At 40.5% G+C, this 15,976-nt stretch overlaps 1 protein-coding gene across 1 annotated transcript in view; it reads left to right on the top strand.

The window, feature by feature from the left end:
- DNTT (DNA nucleotidylexotransferase) overlaps positions 1–15,976 on the top strand; it is a 162,329-nt gene that overhangs the window by 43,475 nt on the left and 102,878 nt on the right. Inside the window, exons 5-7 of the mRNA XM_075258488.1 lie at positions 1,589–1,660; positions 6,362–6,485; positions 8,887–9,019. Of these exons, the coding sequence (XP_075114589.1) occupies positions 1,589–1,660; positions 6,362–6,485; positions 8,887–9,019 (329 nt within the window). The remainder of the gene's footprint in view (positions 1–1,588; positions 1,661–6,361; positions 6,486–8,886; positions 9,020–15,976) is intronic.

Here is a 15,976-nt window from a genome sequence, read left to right as displayed (position 1 = left end):
GCCTCCACCTCCCCTTCAGCCCTCCAAACACTACTCTGTTTTCCTCCTTATAGATATTTCCTCTGCCTTTGATACTGTCAGTCATTACCTCCTGTTTCAAACGCTCTCATCCATTGACATCTCAGACATAGCCATCTTCTGGATCTCCTCATATCTCAACAATACTCATATTTACCTTTTAGGCCTAGATATTAACACTTTACTGTCCAGAGTTCCAGGTTATCTAACTTAAGTCATGGCCATAAGATTTGGCACCCTTGAAATTTTTCATAGAAAATTAAGTATTTTTCCCAGAAAATTATTGTAATTATACATATTTTGTTACACACATTCAATTACTTACTTTTCTAGAAAAATTTCAGGGGTGCCAACACTTACAGCCATGCAGTGTATACACATGTTCTCCTTTCTAAAACTCAACACGCATATAGCAGAATTTATAATCTTTCCACCACCTCACTCGGATCCTTTGCCTGACCTATCAATCACCATCAATGGCTCCAAACTTTCACCAGTTTGATGCCTTGGTATAAGCTTTGATTCAAGGCTCATATCCGAACTCTTACCACTTCCTGATGTCTCATTCTGTTGACGCCCTTATCATCTCCCGACTAGACTACTACAACATCCTTCTCTGTGGCCTACCCAATTAACTCACTCGCTCCCTTCCAATCCACCCTTAGTCTGCTGCCCAGTTAATCCACCTCTCCCCTCTCCTAATCTCTTCACTGGGTACCCATTGCGTAGTGAATTCAACTCAAGATAGTAGTTGACATAGAAAGTCATCCACACCCTGTCTCAGCTGTCATATTCTCCTGCTACCTCCCACACAACCCGAATTCGCACAAGACCTTCTTCTTTGTTCTTCTCTTTTATACCCTCTTTTCACAACCATCTTCAAGATTTCTTCTGCGCATCCCCTATACTGTAGAACTTGCTACAACGATAAAGACTTTCCACCACCATTAAAACCAACAAACACAACCTGAAAACCCACGTCTTTAGAAATGCATGCAACAAAGTGTAAGGGTGCATTCACACTGAGTATACGCTCAGTTCATTCTGAACGTAAAACACATTCAAAATGAGTGCATACAAAGCAGATCCCATTCATTTCTATGGGAGCCGGCATACGTGCGCTCCCCATTGAAAGCAATAGGGAAAAAAGCAGCCCATTCATTTCAATGAGGAGCGCACGTATGCCGGCTCCCATAGAAATGAATGGGATCTGCTTTGTACGCGCTCATTCTGAACGTGTTTTACGCTCAGAATGAGCTAAGCGTATACTCAGTGTGAATTAACCCTAACCCTGTTACCACTACCCCAACCCGTAACCTCACTCACTGTCTCCATCTACCTCTCATTGTAGATTGTAAGCCTTTGTGCGCCCTACTTGTACTAGATCAGTCATCTAGTTTTGTTTATTGTATTTGTTGCTATGTAAACCCCACTCATGAATGTACCATGGAATTAATGGTAGCTGAAAAATAAATAAAAATAATAGTATGACAAAGTTTCATTGAATATCCTGAATAGAACTGACGTCTAATGTATTAATTAATGGACTGTAATGTGTTTCTATTGTTAGGAAATCCTTGAAGAAGGAAAATGCTGCCGAGTTCTAGAAGTGGTGAATTCAGAGCACTATAAAGCGTTTAAGGTATTCATTTATTTATCATTCACAATCAGTCATTTATTAGCAAGGTAATAAAAGTTTTGCCCTTGGAACACCGGGATATATTTGCTAAAGTGTCAGGAGATTTCTGATACATAAACATCATTAGTGACTATGCAGTTAATGAAAAGAAAAAATTCTATGTCATTCACAGACAATATAATAATTGTATTGTACAGCCAAAGGCTCTGTAAACATGGCAGTATTACCCATTTGAACCCTAAAGCATGTCTGTCCTTAGATTTGACATTTCGGGATAAGCTGTTCACTAGTTTTGGCCATTCTATGACCTAGATTGATCATCTTCCCCCTCTGCATACTACATCTGTAGTTCACATTTCTCCTTGAGCTGGTGGGCAGAGACTGGCCAGTGCAATCTAGGTAGAGGAGAATCCATGACTATGTCTCAGGCTGGGTTTACATCTTTGTATGATCAATATTTGGGGATTCTGTCTCCCATTCCGCTTGAATAATGCAGAGAGAAGTCCTCTCCCCATTTTGGGCGGAAACCGGGCAGACCCCATTATGGTCTATGGGGCCCTGGGTAACTGCTATTATAGAGAACTGGGTTTCCTTTTTTCGGGTCTCCAAATGTACCTGAAGAACAAAGCCCCGAACACAAATGTGTAACCTAATTTCACTCAAACAAACCCAGGAAATTAAGTAAGGTACGGACATATACTTATATGTATAAAGAACTTTGATTGTGATAGAAAGTTCCTATCCAGCTCCGGCATTAGTCTAAACCTTTCTCAACCAGGGAGAGAGCTGTATTAGATGGGGGTACAAAACAGGGAAACTTTTTGTATGAGGTCAATATGCTCTATTAGGTTATATGGAAAATGAGAAATATTTTTTATTTTTATTTTTTTCAAAAAGGAAAAACACCCACTGGTAAATAACATAAATTAGAAATGAATATTATAGTAATTTCAATTTACATGACGGTCTAGCCCTTTATTCCTACGTTTTCATGTTCCGTACGACAGAATTAGTTCCAATATTATTTCCTCGGCTGATGTTAATGACATTGTGTGCTATATTCTGATGGAGCCTTGAAAAATAATAAATGGAAAATAATTAAAAATACCAGATATAAATCTCTTTTAATGAGAAATGCAATAATGTGTCTGGAGGAAATGTACCAAGCCTCTCTCAATAAGAATGGCCAGTATTATAGTTAAATTACTCGGGAACATTGTCACTTTTTATTGCCGTCGACTCCTGCAGTCTACTACAAAGAAAATATTAGTTTGCAGACACGACTGGAAATAGTGAATCCGTAGCGTAAAAATTTATTGACTCTGACTTTCGAAACCATCAGAAACATATTGAAAATAGTAAATTTGCATCTCATCATTCTTGGACACGAACCAAGTACAAGGAAAATCTGTTTGCAGTAAATGAATGTGCTTTTGTTCTTATATCTTGTTATAGAATGAAAGTGAAATTCCAGCTATGGAGAAATATTTTTTTAAGATTTTATAGACGATTTTATAAAGGAAATGTATAGTCATCAATCACATTGTGGTTAGATATATTTTTTATATATAATATATTATATTGTATAATATGTTACATCATATAGTTACCGTATATAATTATTCACAAATTATTGTTATATAACACTTTCCACACAAATTTTTTTAATACACAGTATATACATATTAATTTCCATACAAAATGTAAATATTTCATGCCACAGTAACATTCCCTATAAGCGAATACTTTCCACCTTCTCTAGCACTATTGTCAGCTTTGCTATACAGACTGGGGCAGAAGGGGAAAGTCATCTCATCTTCATTAGAGAGTTTGCAAGTTTATGACAGTTATGTTGCGCTGCTGGAGGCTTAGACAAGGCAGAAAAACCATGCCGTATACCAATGGTACCATACTTTCTTAAAGCAGGACTCACTTGGGCGAGAGATTCATTTGGAACGCCCCACCACCAAACTTTCACCATTTGAAAAAAAAAAAAAAAGCCTCTCTTATTCTACTTCTACACACACAGCTCTGCTACCTCCCTTATCCCCCCCCCCCACAGCTCTGCTGGCTACATGTTCTTCACATCCACAGCTGTACCTCCATGTTTTCCCTATACACATACAACACTGCTTGCTTCATATATTCCTATCTGCACTCACAGCTCTACTACTTCTGCTTTCCCCCATGCCCATAGCCTGTTGCCACTATACACTCAGTTCTGCTACCTTGTCCCTTCCATGCACAGCTCAGCTATCTCCACCTCCACACTCAGTTCTGCTATGTCCACCCTTCCCTCCACACTCAGCACGGCTTCCTCCATATTCTTTCCCCTACAGGCAGCCCTGCACACATCCAAATTGTACAAAATCTACCCTTGCATGTGACTGGTCACAAGCCTGTGACATCATAGGTCATAGGTCATTTTGTCTGGTAATTAGTATCACCGGCAGTTTGCAGTCCTACCGTGTGGAGATTTCTCAACTTGGCTGGTGACCTTGCAGGTGTTTGCAGGAGGCCCCCAGCCCACAGTATGGGAAGCAGAGCTGGTCACCCCAGGGATAATTATATAGATAAAAAATTACAAACATGACATTTTAAAAAAAGAAACCTATTGTCGATATACATAAATCTCATGAGTAAAACGTTTTCTTGTGAGGGAGGTCACAAAAAGGGTTTAACCTGTACCAAAAACAGCGCCACCTAGTCCATGGGCTTTGTCTGGTATTGTGATACCACAGAACTAAAGGTCTACAGTAGAAGTTGTAGGAGTACAAAAAACCATAAATCTGACTTTTTTGCTATTCTTATACAACTCCTTTAAATGATAGTTCTTTAATGTAGTGTTACTGTAAAAAATGATCGTTTTAGCAGCAGGAGTGTTCATATAACAAGACGCACGCAGAAGGAAATCTAATTCTTCATGGCTGACCTCCAGGCCTATCAGCAGTCACACATTGCTTTCCTATAATATAAGATAGCATGCGTTGTAAGCAGTTCTCTTTGTGAATATTTTATTATATTCATTATTATTTACTATGGATGCTGTAATGCAATACATTGTCTAAAGTTGCATCCAAATTTCATATATTGATGTCCTAATAATAAGGTCCCTTGAATCTCCTGCGCCCCATCTGTAACAGGTTCCTCCAGGTACTATATATATCGAATAATACTGATGACTAAAAGAGGACTTTTCATGTCCTCACGAAAGTGCGGTTTTATATACCATTGATGTACTGTATATCTTGTATATCTGTTAGAGTTGCTGAATTCTTTGCACTGTTGGCTTTCCTGGTATGTGCCCCGGTGATGGAGATACACCGATATCTCTCCACTGTCAGAAGGATGTTCCTCATAGCTCAGCGTCATTGTTGGGCTGTGAGGAACACTCCCTTTCCTGATAGTACCCTAACATAGCCTTGTACTGTTCTAGGTGGCACCCGATTTTATCACCTCTACCACCATTTGTAGTGCCCCTTCACTGGTCTTTGTCATGTGACTGCAGCGTTGGCTTGACCACATATCCATACCTTCATCAGTCTTGTGCTGTAAACTCCTGAAAATGGCTCTAGTGGTCATATGGGGTCTAAGAGCTTGTCTCTAGTGTATCCATGTGGGAGTGGATTGGAGAAGCAGTACTACAAGTGGAGTGGGCTGCATTGGTTATATCTATATCACATTTCCCGCACGACAATTAGCTAAGTTGGAACTACTTGGAACTCGAGAAACTTTAGCTGTACTTACTGTGTGCATTGTATAGAACTTAGTCTCCTCCCACTAGCTCAGGGATAACTGCAAACTATAGATTGAACCTGCAGAGGCAAAAGTCACCTGAAACTGTCCTATGCCTACCTCTGGCCTTGAGGAGGTGATGCTTAAAGGGGTTTTCTGGAAAATAAAATTTAACAGTGCATCCCCTGCACTGGTTGAACCTTATTACTAATATACACCCTGGTCCCCTGGAGCCCATTTATTACCTTTACAGCTGGGGAAAAAAGAACTCTTTTCCCTCTGCCTCCCCAGCTCGCAGTCACACGACTGACTCCAATGGATTGACTCAATGGATTTATGGCCCAAGAAGAGGAGAATCATTGATGTTATTTAGATAGGAAGGGTTGTAGGGGAGACAAAGGAACTAGATTTCTGGCCTCCCCAGCTGCCCTCCGTAAAAGTAATAATTTGGGCTCTGGGTGCATACTGATAATAAAGCTTTACCAGTGTAGAGAATGTACTGGTAAGCTTTATTATTCCCTGGATAACCCCTTTAACACCTTTTTCAAGGTCCACCCCCTCATTTTTTTGTGCCGATTTTGACTCACAAATTAACTTAGAAAATCTTTCACCATCTCCTGCAACGCCAACTGTTTTACACCTTTCTATAACCCACACCATTCCTGAGAAATTATTGCTGTTATTTTCAACACCAAATGTGCTAATCAGGCTTTCTACTGTCAGGTGGGTTGGGCCAGACTGTCTAAGGACCGCCCACTTGACAGTAGGGAGCCTATTGAGCCTATTGGGTGCTGAAACCAACTCCACTGATTGCTTGTGAAGAGTGGGGGCTACAGAAAAAATTCCAAATGTGCCGGAATCAGTGGAGCGGCGCCTATTGAAGGATGTTGAAGTTAATGATGGTGGTGGAAGGTCCACTTTAAGGTAGATTTTTGTTAAATAAACTTTTAAATGTCATTTATCCAACAGGTTTTTACATCTATTTTTGGAGTGGGAGTAAAGACTGCAGAAAAGTGGTTCAGAATGGGTCTCCGGACAATTGAAGATATAAAATATAGAAATGATTTGAGGCTTACAAGCATGCAGAAGCATGGTAATATATTCTGATTATTAGTACTAATTATTCTCAATAGAAAAGTGTGGAAAAGACCTGGTATGATCCAACCCTGTAGATAGCAGTTGCTATAGTGATATTAGGGGGCAGAGAGAATCCTGGACTAGAGCATGGAGAATACTAAGCATCATGTACGCATTGTCTGGAGGCTATGCTCGCATGAAGTGTCAGATGGTCAAAATGAGGCATAAATGTAACGCTTATCACTATGTCTCTCTTTAATTGATGGTACATAAGGTTCAAAGTCACAAAATCTCTCAAGAACTTGTAAAGTGATGTGTGTGAAAGTTCTGAGCCTTGACGCAACTCTGAACATTCTTTCTGTTCTGCAGAACGTCATGCTGTGCCTTTCAATAACCTGTACTTGCAAGACACATCGTACAGCTGCTTTGACAGCTTACCAACTATATATAAGCACCCATGTATTTTTCCATACCTTAAATGTGTCTGTAATGCAGGGCTGGAAATCACACACATCCATCACTTGTCCACTAAATAAATGTAATTTAATCCACTTCCTCATAGTGTAATATAATGACATGTAAAGCATAAAGCTTCCATCGTAACCAGAAAAACCAAATACAATAGGATGGCTGCAAATATAGTTTAACATCTCTTAAAGGACTGAGGAAGAATACGCGGACAAGGTTAACCTGTTGGAGAAGGGAAAACTGTTCCTCTAGCGCCACCTTTTGGAAGTTAGCTAACTAGACGTCAATGACTGACTTTTCAAGATGCCTTATGACATGAGCCAAACTAGAAATTTACTTCCTATAGGGAAAGACACCCAAGGGCTGAGAACATTTTCAGGATTCTTGCCCCTTGTCAGTGCAGAGCAGGATATTGGTTGGATAGAAGAGAGGCCATAACTAGGGTTGAGCGATCGGGATTGGAAAAGATCGGATTCCGATTGGCGATCGAGTAAATTTCACGATAGCGATCGGAATTCCGACTCGATCTTTTCCAGCAGGATCAAGATCGGAGGTTATCTCAAGATCGGCTCAACCCTAAGAGTGACTTTTCCCATAGAGAAGCATTGACTAGGGTTGAGGATCGGGATCGGAAAAGATCGGATTCCGATCGGCGATTGAGCAAATTTCATGATCGAGATCAGCTGGAAAATGATCGGAAATTGATCTTGAAATCTCAAGATCGGCTCAACCCTAGCCATGACATGAGTTGGAAGAGGTAATTTGTCCAGGAGCAAAACAATTGTGGTCCAAAGTGGTGCAACTGCAACTGGGCTTCAAGGAGATGGTTGGGGTCCTGTAGCATCAGGACAGTGGTTGGAGAAAGCTTGATACCATGACCACTGTCTCCCTTGTAAAGTCCATAAAACATCATATCACTTGGGGTTGTTCAGTTTGGAAAAAGGCGGCTTAGGGGCAATCTAATTATAATGTACAAATGTATGAATGGACAGTACAAAAATCCTTCCAGTATTCTCTTTAGACCTAGGCCTGTAGCAGCAACAAGGGGGCATCCTCTATGTCTAGAGGAAAGAAGGCTTTACCATAGTCATAGATGGGGCTTCTTTACAGTAAGAGTGGTGAAACTATGAAACTCAACTAGCAAAGGATGTACAGTATAAGCTCAAGAGAAGCCTGGATGACTTTCTTGAAAGTGAGAATATCATAGGTTACTGGAGCCAAACATTTTTGGGATAAGATTGTTGATCCAGAAAAGTCTAATTGCCATATTTGTTGTTGGGAAGAGTTTTTTCCTCTGCCAATTGGCGCCAACCTCCTAGGGTTGTGTGCCTTCCACTGGATCAACTTTTTAGACTTACAGGTTGAACTTGATGAGCATTTTTCTATCCAACCTGAGGCTAGGTTCACATCTACGTTTGGGTTTCCGTTTGGGGGGGTCCGCTTGGAGACCCCCGAATGGAAACCTTATCTGCTTAGGACCCCATAGACTATAATGGGGTCTGCGTTGTTTCCTCCCAAAAAGGGCAAAACGTGGAGAGAAAAGCACTGAAAAGAGTGATACATTATAGTGTGTGGGCTGCTACAGATCACTGGAGCCCACAAGCTACATGTTACAAGTTGAAAATTTGGAGGTGATGTTGGCATACATGGAGTAGGTCCAGCCTTAATAATAGCCCTTCAGGTTTCCACTGAATAAATAAATTTTACAACTAAACTGAACCTTGTGAAACAAATCCTGTGAGTTTTGCCCATCCCTACTTGAGAAATGTACATATTTGACCCAATTTTTTTTTTTTTATCGGAGGTCACTAAACGAAATTTTTTAGATCTATATGTTAATTTTTCATGATTTCAAAATGGTAGTAGTCTAGTAGTCTCTACTTGGAAATCTTCATTCTTTAGACACATATTCCAGTCAATGTATTCTGCTTCATCTTATTGATTTACAGGATTACTTTACTACGAGGACATCGCTAGTTATGTATCAAAGATGGAAGCAGACGCAGTAGAGCACCTGGTGAAGAATATTATTTGTGAGTTTGTGCCAGATGCAATTGTGACAATCACTGGCGGCTTTCGAAGGTAATGTGATACTGACAAGATTTTCATTGCAATGGCTACAGACATATCTCTAGAACTTGGCAGCAATATATTAACCTTGTACATGCACCGCTGATGAACAGATGTTTCATAACAATATTATTCAACATTTGCACAATGCAATTCTAGAATACATAAAACCCGTTTAGGTTGTTTACAAGGCCAGAATACAATATTGCTCTGTTATGCTTCAAAGGGCATCAGCTGTGAAGCAAATAACCCAAAGGAACAAGAAAAATTGTACAGAAAAAAAATTAACAAATTTATTTCCTATATCAAAATATTTGCAAATTTCCAGAACATTTATATTGTGTTTTCCATGAAGAATGTGAAATGATAGAAGCCAATAGAGATGAGCGAGTAGTGTTTGATCGAGTAGGCGTTCGATCGAATACTACGGTATTCGAAATACTCGTACTCGATCGAACACTACTAGCTGTTCGAAGTTTAAGGTTCGATGCAGAACCAGCGTTGATTGGCAGAATGCGGGGACGCTGCGCCGGGAGACTTCAAGGAGAATCCAGCCCGACCGTCACTCGTGGACTTGGTAAGTATAATGTTATCGAATTTTGCGTACCCCTGAAATGAGCATTTCCCCCCATAGACTATAATGGGGTTCGAAATCCGTTCGAACAGTTGAACAGTGAGCAGCTGTTCGAATCGGATTTCGAACCTCGGACATTTTAGTGTTCGCTCATCTCTAGAAGCCAATGGTTGCAAAAAGTGACTTCTGATACCTCCAATATCCTACCCGCGAGGTCCTCCAGGTCATTGAAAACAGTACAGATGATACATGGATCGGTATCGGTGTGTCATCAGAGGTTTTCACTGACCTATACAATCTAATGAAATGACACAGCCGCAACCATGGACAGGTATAGCACATGCTCCATAATTTGTGGCTTCTCAATTTGGCCCAGACACAAAAACTATGGCTGTGTCTAGGTCCATTGAAACGTATGTGTCCATACTTTGATCTGCAAAGTACATTCATGTGCATAAGGCCTATGGTTACGTTCACATCTGTCCACCAAAAACCGACGAACAGGAACAATAGAGAGGCAGCGTTACTGTGAACCTAGGGTAAGAAGTTGACGGATCTGATATAAGGGGTCCTTATACTGGGGTGTTTTTTTTTTTTTTTTTTTTTTTTTTCAGTCCCTTTGTCTGGCAGGTGTGTGACATTAAAAGGTTGGCCATTTTTTTCCTATGAAAATAAATTGTCCCACATTTCCATAGCAATCCGCCCATTGTGTTTGATATGGATTCATTTAATAAATGAGAGCCATTGCAGTGACCGTAATGTGATATATGGTAGCGTCACGTCTGCAAGAGTGTTGCTGAACTTTTCATGTATCGGACAGGGTCCAAAATGGTCTGTCCATAGGGGTTCTCCATAATGATATTAACCGCTTACTGCCCTAAATCACTAAAGTATTGTATATGTAATAGTGTGTATACTGTGACGAACATGAAAATAAAATATTATGGTACAATGGTAAATATTTATAAAACATGTAAAAGTAATGATATACTATTACTATTCCTCAATAACAATAACACTCATTTATTTATTAGTACAGAGACTCTATCTTTGCCTGCCAACAGATGTGTGTGCATTATTTAGTAGCTTATCATCAACTTGTTCAGAAGTAAGGTTGGCAAGTGATGTTTATTTACCTCCACTAGATAACACGGCCCTATTAGTGCATCTATGTTTTGCCTTTTATTATCTTGATATTTCATGTTTATTTTCCCTGCTATTACAGAGTTGGGCTGTAACTGCTGACGGGGGAATAAATATATACAATTTGAGATTTCTGCTGATACATATTATTCAAATTTATAAGGACTTGAGACTAAAGGCAGATCCTCATAGACAGAAGAATTCTTTTTCTAGCTTTTAGAGGTTGCTAATATATTAGTAAACTACTATAAAATGGATCTCCGAAGACTAACAGGGAACATGAAATGCTGCACAACTTAATATTCAAAATCTGCCCAAGCCAGTCTGAAGTTATATATATCTATGAAAGAGAGCCGAATACTAAGAAGACGAGAGGCAGCTTGTGAAACGACACTAGGAGCGCTCCCTTAGGATCAGTCCCATCATACAGAACCCAGCCCCGCAGATAGAGAGGTTTAGGTCACCTGAATCAAATGGTGTCTCTCTTGTCAAGATCTTGCTTTTTTTGACACTATGCAAATGAGCTCTTTGGAGCAATGAAGGCGTTGTTGCTCCAAAGAAAGTGATATTTTGAAAATGGAGGCAGCGATTCACAAGGGGTTAACACCACTTGATTCAGGTGACCCTAACCTATCTGGAGGAAGGGGCTGGGTTGATTTGCTGGGTTCTGGTGACAGACTCCCTTTAACAGTCCTGCCAAGGTTGTACAGTATTATGGGGGCAAGAGTTACGCAAAACTAACTCGGAAATCTCCTCTCTATTTTCTTGGCTTCAGAGTAGTGGTGTGCCAGGTATAGAGATAAATTAGGTGCTATTTCTCTAATATTTGGAGATTTGGTACTCTGTGACCTCAAGTGGATAAAGGATAGCATGACCAGATCTGTTCTACATAATCGGGTGGCGGTGGTTGAGTCATTTGCGATATGTATCCCGCTATCTTGATCAGTATTCAGTTGTGCAGCTTAGTCTATAGCACTTCATCAGAAGCTTCCAAATAGGGTTGGTTCCAGTTCTGTATTTTCTTTGAAATGCCTTTACCATGTTGTAACTCATAAGAGCTGAATTCAATAGTCATCCTACTATAGGATTGTACAACCGTGTCCAGAGAAACTATAATTCTCGGCAGAGTGAGTATTTTCTACGAGTTTGTCTCTAGAAGCATATATTCACCGGAGCACTCCTATGTGCTAAATTTTCTATAGGACTAGTTAATAGGCAATAGCTCACACAGGATGCAGGCCATGTGCAATGAAAATACCAGTACATGCATTGCAAATCCTAAATAATACCAAATCCTACTGTCTATACCTATAAATATTAGAAAGCTTAAATGGTACACTGCTCTTGTAGTGACTTCAGTTGTGTATATGACTGCAAAGCTTGGCTTCACCAATAGCAGTGGCCATTCCCATGTCTTATTTGTGGCTCATGGTACTCCTATACCCCAGGCAACATTGAATTGGACAGTTGACTAGATTAAGACCCCATGCACATGTCTGATGTGGGGCAGAGTTTGCAGTGACATCCGAGTGCCTTCTGTGATGTACTTACCTCTATGGTGGTTTCCGTTGCGCTCTGTTCCAATGGCAGAGCAGGATAGGAGTTTCTCCATGTGCACGTGAATGGAACAGACCATCGGACGCCCCCTCTGAGGGGCATTGCTCCAACCAGCTCATTGGTATATTTAGAAATAGAAACATCCTTATACTTTTCCCCAATATTTGCCATTGGAATAAGTCAGAAACCACATTGAATGGTTGGCTTGTCCTTCTGAAATTGAGTTTGGCTAACATTTAGGTTACAAACTTGGTCATCATTCAATGATTCTTATTACGACCATGTTGAGTCATAGAACACGTCCTATATTTCTTGGTCTATTTTCTGACTTACCTGCAATTATTTGTCAGTCCTATTAACAAAATGTGACATGGCATCAACGCTAGTGCCAGTAATGACAGCGCCAAGTACAGCACGAAAGGGCAGAGCATGACTTCATAGCCTTTCAGCTTCCTATTGATTTAATAATATGCAGTAATGCTTTGACTGGGGGCTTTCAATACAACACACATGATTTTAATGGGAATGTAGCCCGATATGACCTTTCTTCCATTAATCCCAGACCTTCTGTCTAGTTTCCATTTAATGCATTATATAACTATTATTATTACTGGATTACAAGTTATAAGTCCTGTCTGTTCTGACATTTCTGTGGCATCACTGGTAAAACTTGTTTGACTTAGGCGTCATGCACACAACTTAGGGTGCAGCAGGCCAAGGCTCTTCCGAGGGCTCCGATGCTCCATTCCCTTAATTATGGGGCAGCTCGTATCTTACTCTGTGACAATGGAATAGAAGACCCCATGTCAGGATGGAAGGCATTCAAATGGCACTCGGATGACACACGTAAAAAAAAAAAAAAAAAAAAAATTCATGCAAGGCTTGGAGGCTAGGTTCACATCTGTGTTGGAGTCTCTGTAGCATACTCCGCCACAGATTCTTCCTAAAATCAGTGAAGAGAACAGTCCTGAAAGGAAGACTTTCCCCTCTGCTGGTTTCAGTATAAAATCGGCATAAACCCGATGAACCCCATTATAGTCAAGCGGATAGGCTCTCAAAGAGGGCAAAGAGCAGAGACACTGTAAACTAAAAATATTCATGACTCTAAAAATGAGCCCTCTAGGGTCATTTAACATGCCAGGGTTAGATGTCAACAGGGGTGTATGCAGATAAATCACAGGGTCCCATAGCAGAATGTAGTGATGGCCCCCTGTGGTGTTTTTATAACGTCAAGGAATTGATAAAAATAATAGTTCACGTTCAGATTCACCCATGTGCATTATTAATATGGTGCTCAGTTTGAACACCATGGGGTCAATTTATTAAGACTGTAGAATAAAATTTCAGATGTGTCAGAGCAAAATGCAGCAAAAATACAAGGCTAGGACTACACGGTGACTTTGGCCATGACTTCGAGACTGATTGCTTATTCAATCATGTTAGTGAGTGATGTTGCATAGCACAACCAAGGCCAACTTTTTCGTGATGGTCATGGTTCTTTTGGGTCACATTACAACGCCATTCACTGACATGAATGAAAGAGTCGCAAAGCGACCTGACGTTCTTTGGTGATGGGAATCGCTGAGACAAAGCCATGGTGCTTCTCGACAACCGGACTTAATGGCTCATCTTCGCATTCTTCCACGACTTGGTCAGCCCAGCTTGTATTGGAATTGTAGTCTCTGTTCAGCATGGCTGTCTGTGTGCCTTGATAGTGGCAGCCACCAAGGCACACAGACACAGCCATGCCGACCGGTGACTACGATTCCATGATAGGAATCGCTGCCAAAGTCAATATGTAGCCGCCATAGCCTAAAGAGGCAAATGCTGCTAGATAATTATGATGCACCTTAGGTAGTCCGTGCAACAGAAATTTTAATCTATGCACGCTAGGGGTGTCAGGATGGAATTTGATGCTGATTTGACCACCAAATCAGAGGCAAATTACTTTCAAAGGGAGTAAGAGATTTCAGCAGGATGTTGAAAAAATAAGCTTGATTCTACCATGGGTGCTGCTGCTAATTTAGCCGCAGAGTCCGCACATTCATCTTGGCCTAAATCAGCGATAGAAAGCCGTAAAGGAATGCTGAAGGAGCCAATGGCCGGAAAATAAAGAAGAATTCCTCTTCATTTTCTACTGTGTGAATATACAATAATAGGGAAACCTCACAGACTTCATGGGTGCTGTATTACAGTTCTGTATAAATTTTAGATTCATGTGCACATCGCCTTAGGCACATCCTGCTGCAGCCGACCACTACTATAGACATGGAACAATTTGGCCCTATATAAGCAACAGGAGCTAAACAGAAAAATATATAACACAGCTTTTGCCTTATTATTTCTCCAACCACGCAGATCATATAATGCGTGTATTTAATGGTACTGATTGTGAATGAGAAACTTGACAGACGCATTATTGCCGTACAGTCATCGCCATTAAAAAGCATAAGAAATAATATAAACCCCACTGACATGATATAATTGAATCACATTGCTGAGATCCCTCTTCTCCCTTTCTGACACATTTTGTAAAACATTTTGGCTAATATGCTCTTAAGGATTCGATTTCTTACAGACTTTAATGTACAAGTGGATCTTTGCTACAGTGACATACATTTCCGAGGGAATTAAAATATAAATAGCAGCACTTAAAAGTCTTATAAGAATCCAGCAGAATAGCAGCGTGCTGCAGGAAGATTTCCTTTCAGATTGAGAAATGTAGTAATAAAGCAGCAATGATGACCAAGAACTTACTGCAGACTTGCAAAGTTGAATTATTTTTTTTACTCTTCCCCCGCATGACAATAAAAGCAAAGTGACTTTTCTACGCTAGGTGTGCAGTGGAAAGGTCAAGCAAATACTCGGAAAGTGCAATGCAACATGGATGGCTCTTTAGATGGCACGTGGCACATATTGCTGTTGGATCAGTAGAGAGAGTGACTGCATATAAAATTACAGGAATACAGAGGTAATGTGGAGGGTTCATGTATCCCATTAAAAAGCAGAGCTGTAAATCGACCATGTGTATGAGCCTTATGTAGTATACTGTGGGCCTTAGTTTGAAAACTGATATAAAGAAGTATTAAAAAGTAGAAGGGAATGGGCAGGTTAAAGGGGTTCATACAGGTATATTTGGTCTGGACAATGCTGACCAAAGCCATATTTCCAGGACAGAGGACTGAGCAGTTACTCCAAGTGTCATAGTCATCTATAATGCTTGGAATCCCACACTCTCTTCAAGACAATTATAGCACATCCTGTGGCTATGTTAGAAATGTCTTACATAGGAAAATCCTTTAACTGGTCCTTGAGTTTTCATCAAAAGCTGAAACAGGGTCCTGCTGGGTAACCAGTTCTTTGGCTGTATAAGCTTTCACACGTGGCCATGTGGTGTCCTGTTAATTTTCTGCTGTTAATAGCCCCTAATGGCATATTTTTTAGAGATGAGCGAACAGTGTTCTATCGAACACATGTTCGATCGGATATCAGGGTGTTCGCCATGTTCGAATCGAATCGAACACCGCGTGGTAAAGTGCGCCAAAATTCGATTCCCCTCCCACCTTCCCTGGCGCCTTTTTTGCACCAATAACAGCGCAGGGGAGGTGGGACAGGAACTACGACACCGGGGGCATTGAAAAAAATTGGAAAAAGTCATTGGCTGCCGAAATCAGGTGACCTCCATTTTAGACGAA

Source organism: Leptodactylus fuscus, chromosome 10, assembly GCF_031893055.1.
Source record: "Leptodactylus fuscus isolate aLepFus1 chromosome 10, aLepFus1.hap2, whole genome shotgun sequence".
Taxonomy (NCBI): Eukaryota; Metazoa; Chordata; class Amphibia; order Anura; family Leptodactylidae; genus Leptodactylus; species Leptodactylus fuscus.
Note: the sequence above shows the minus strand (reverse complement) of the source record. Positions and strands in the feature narration are given on the sequence as shown.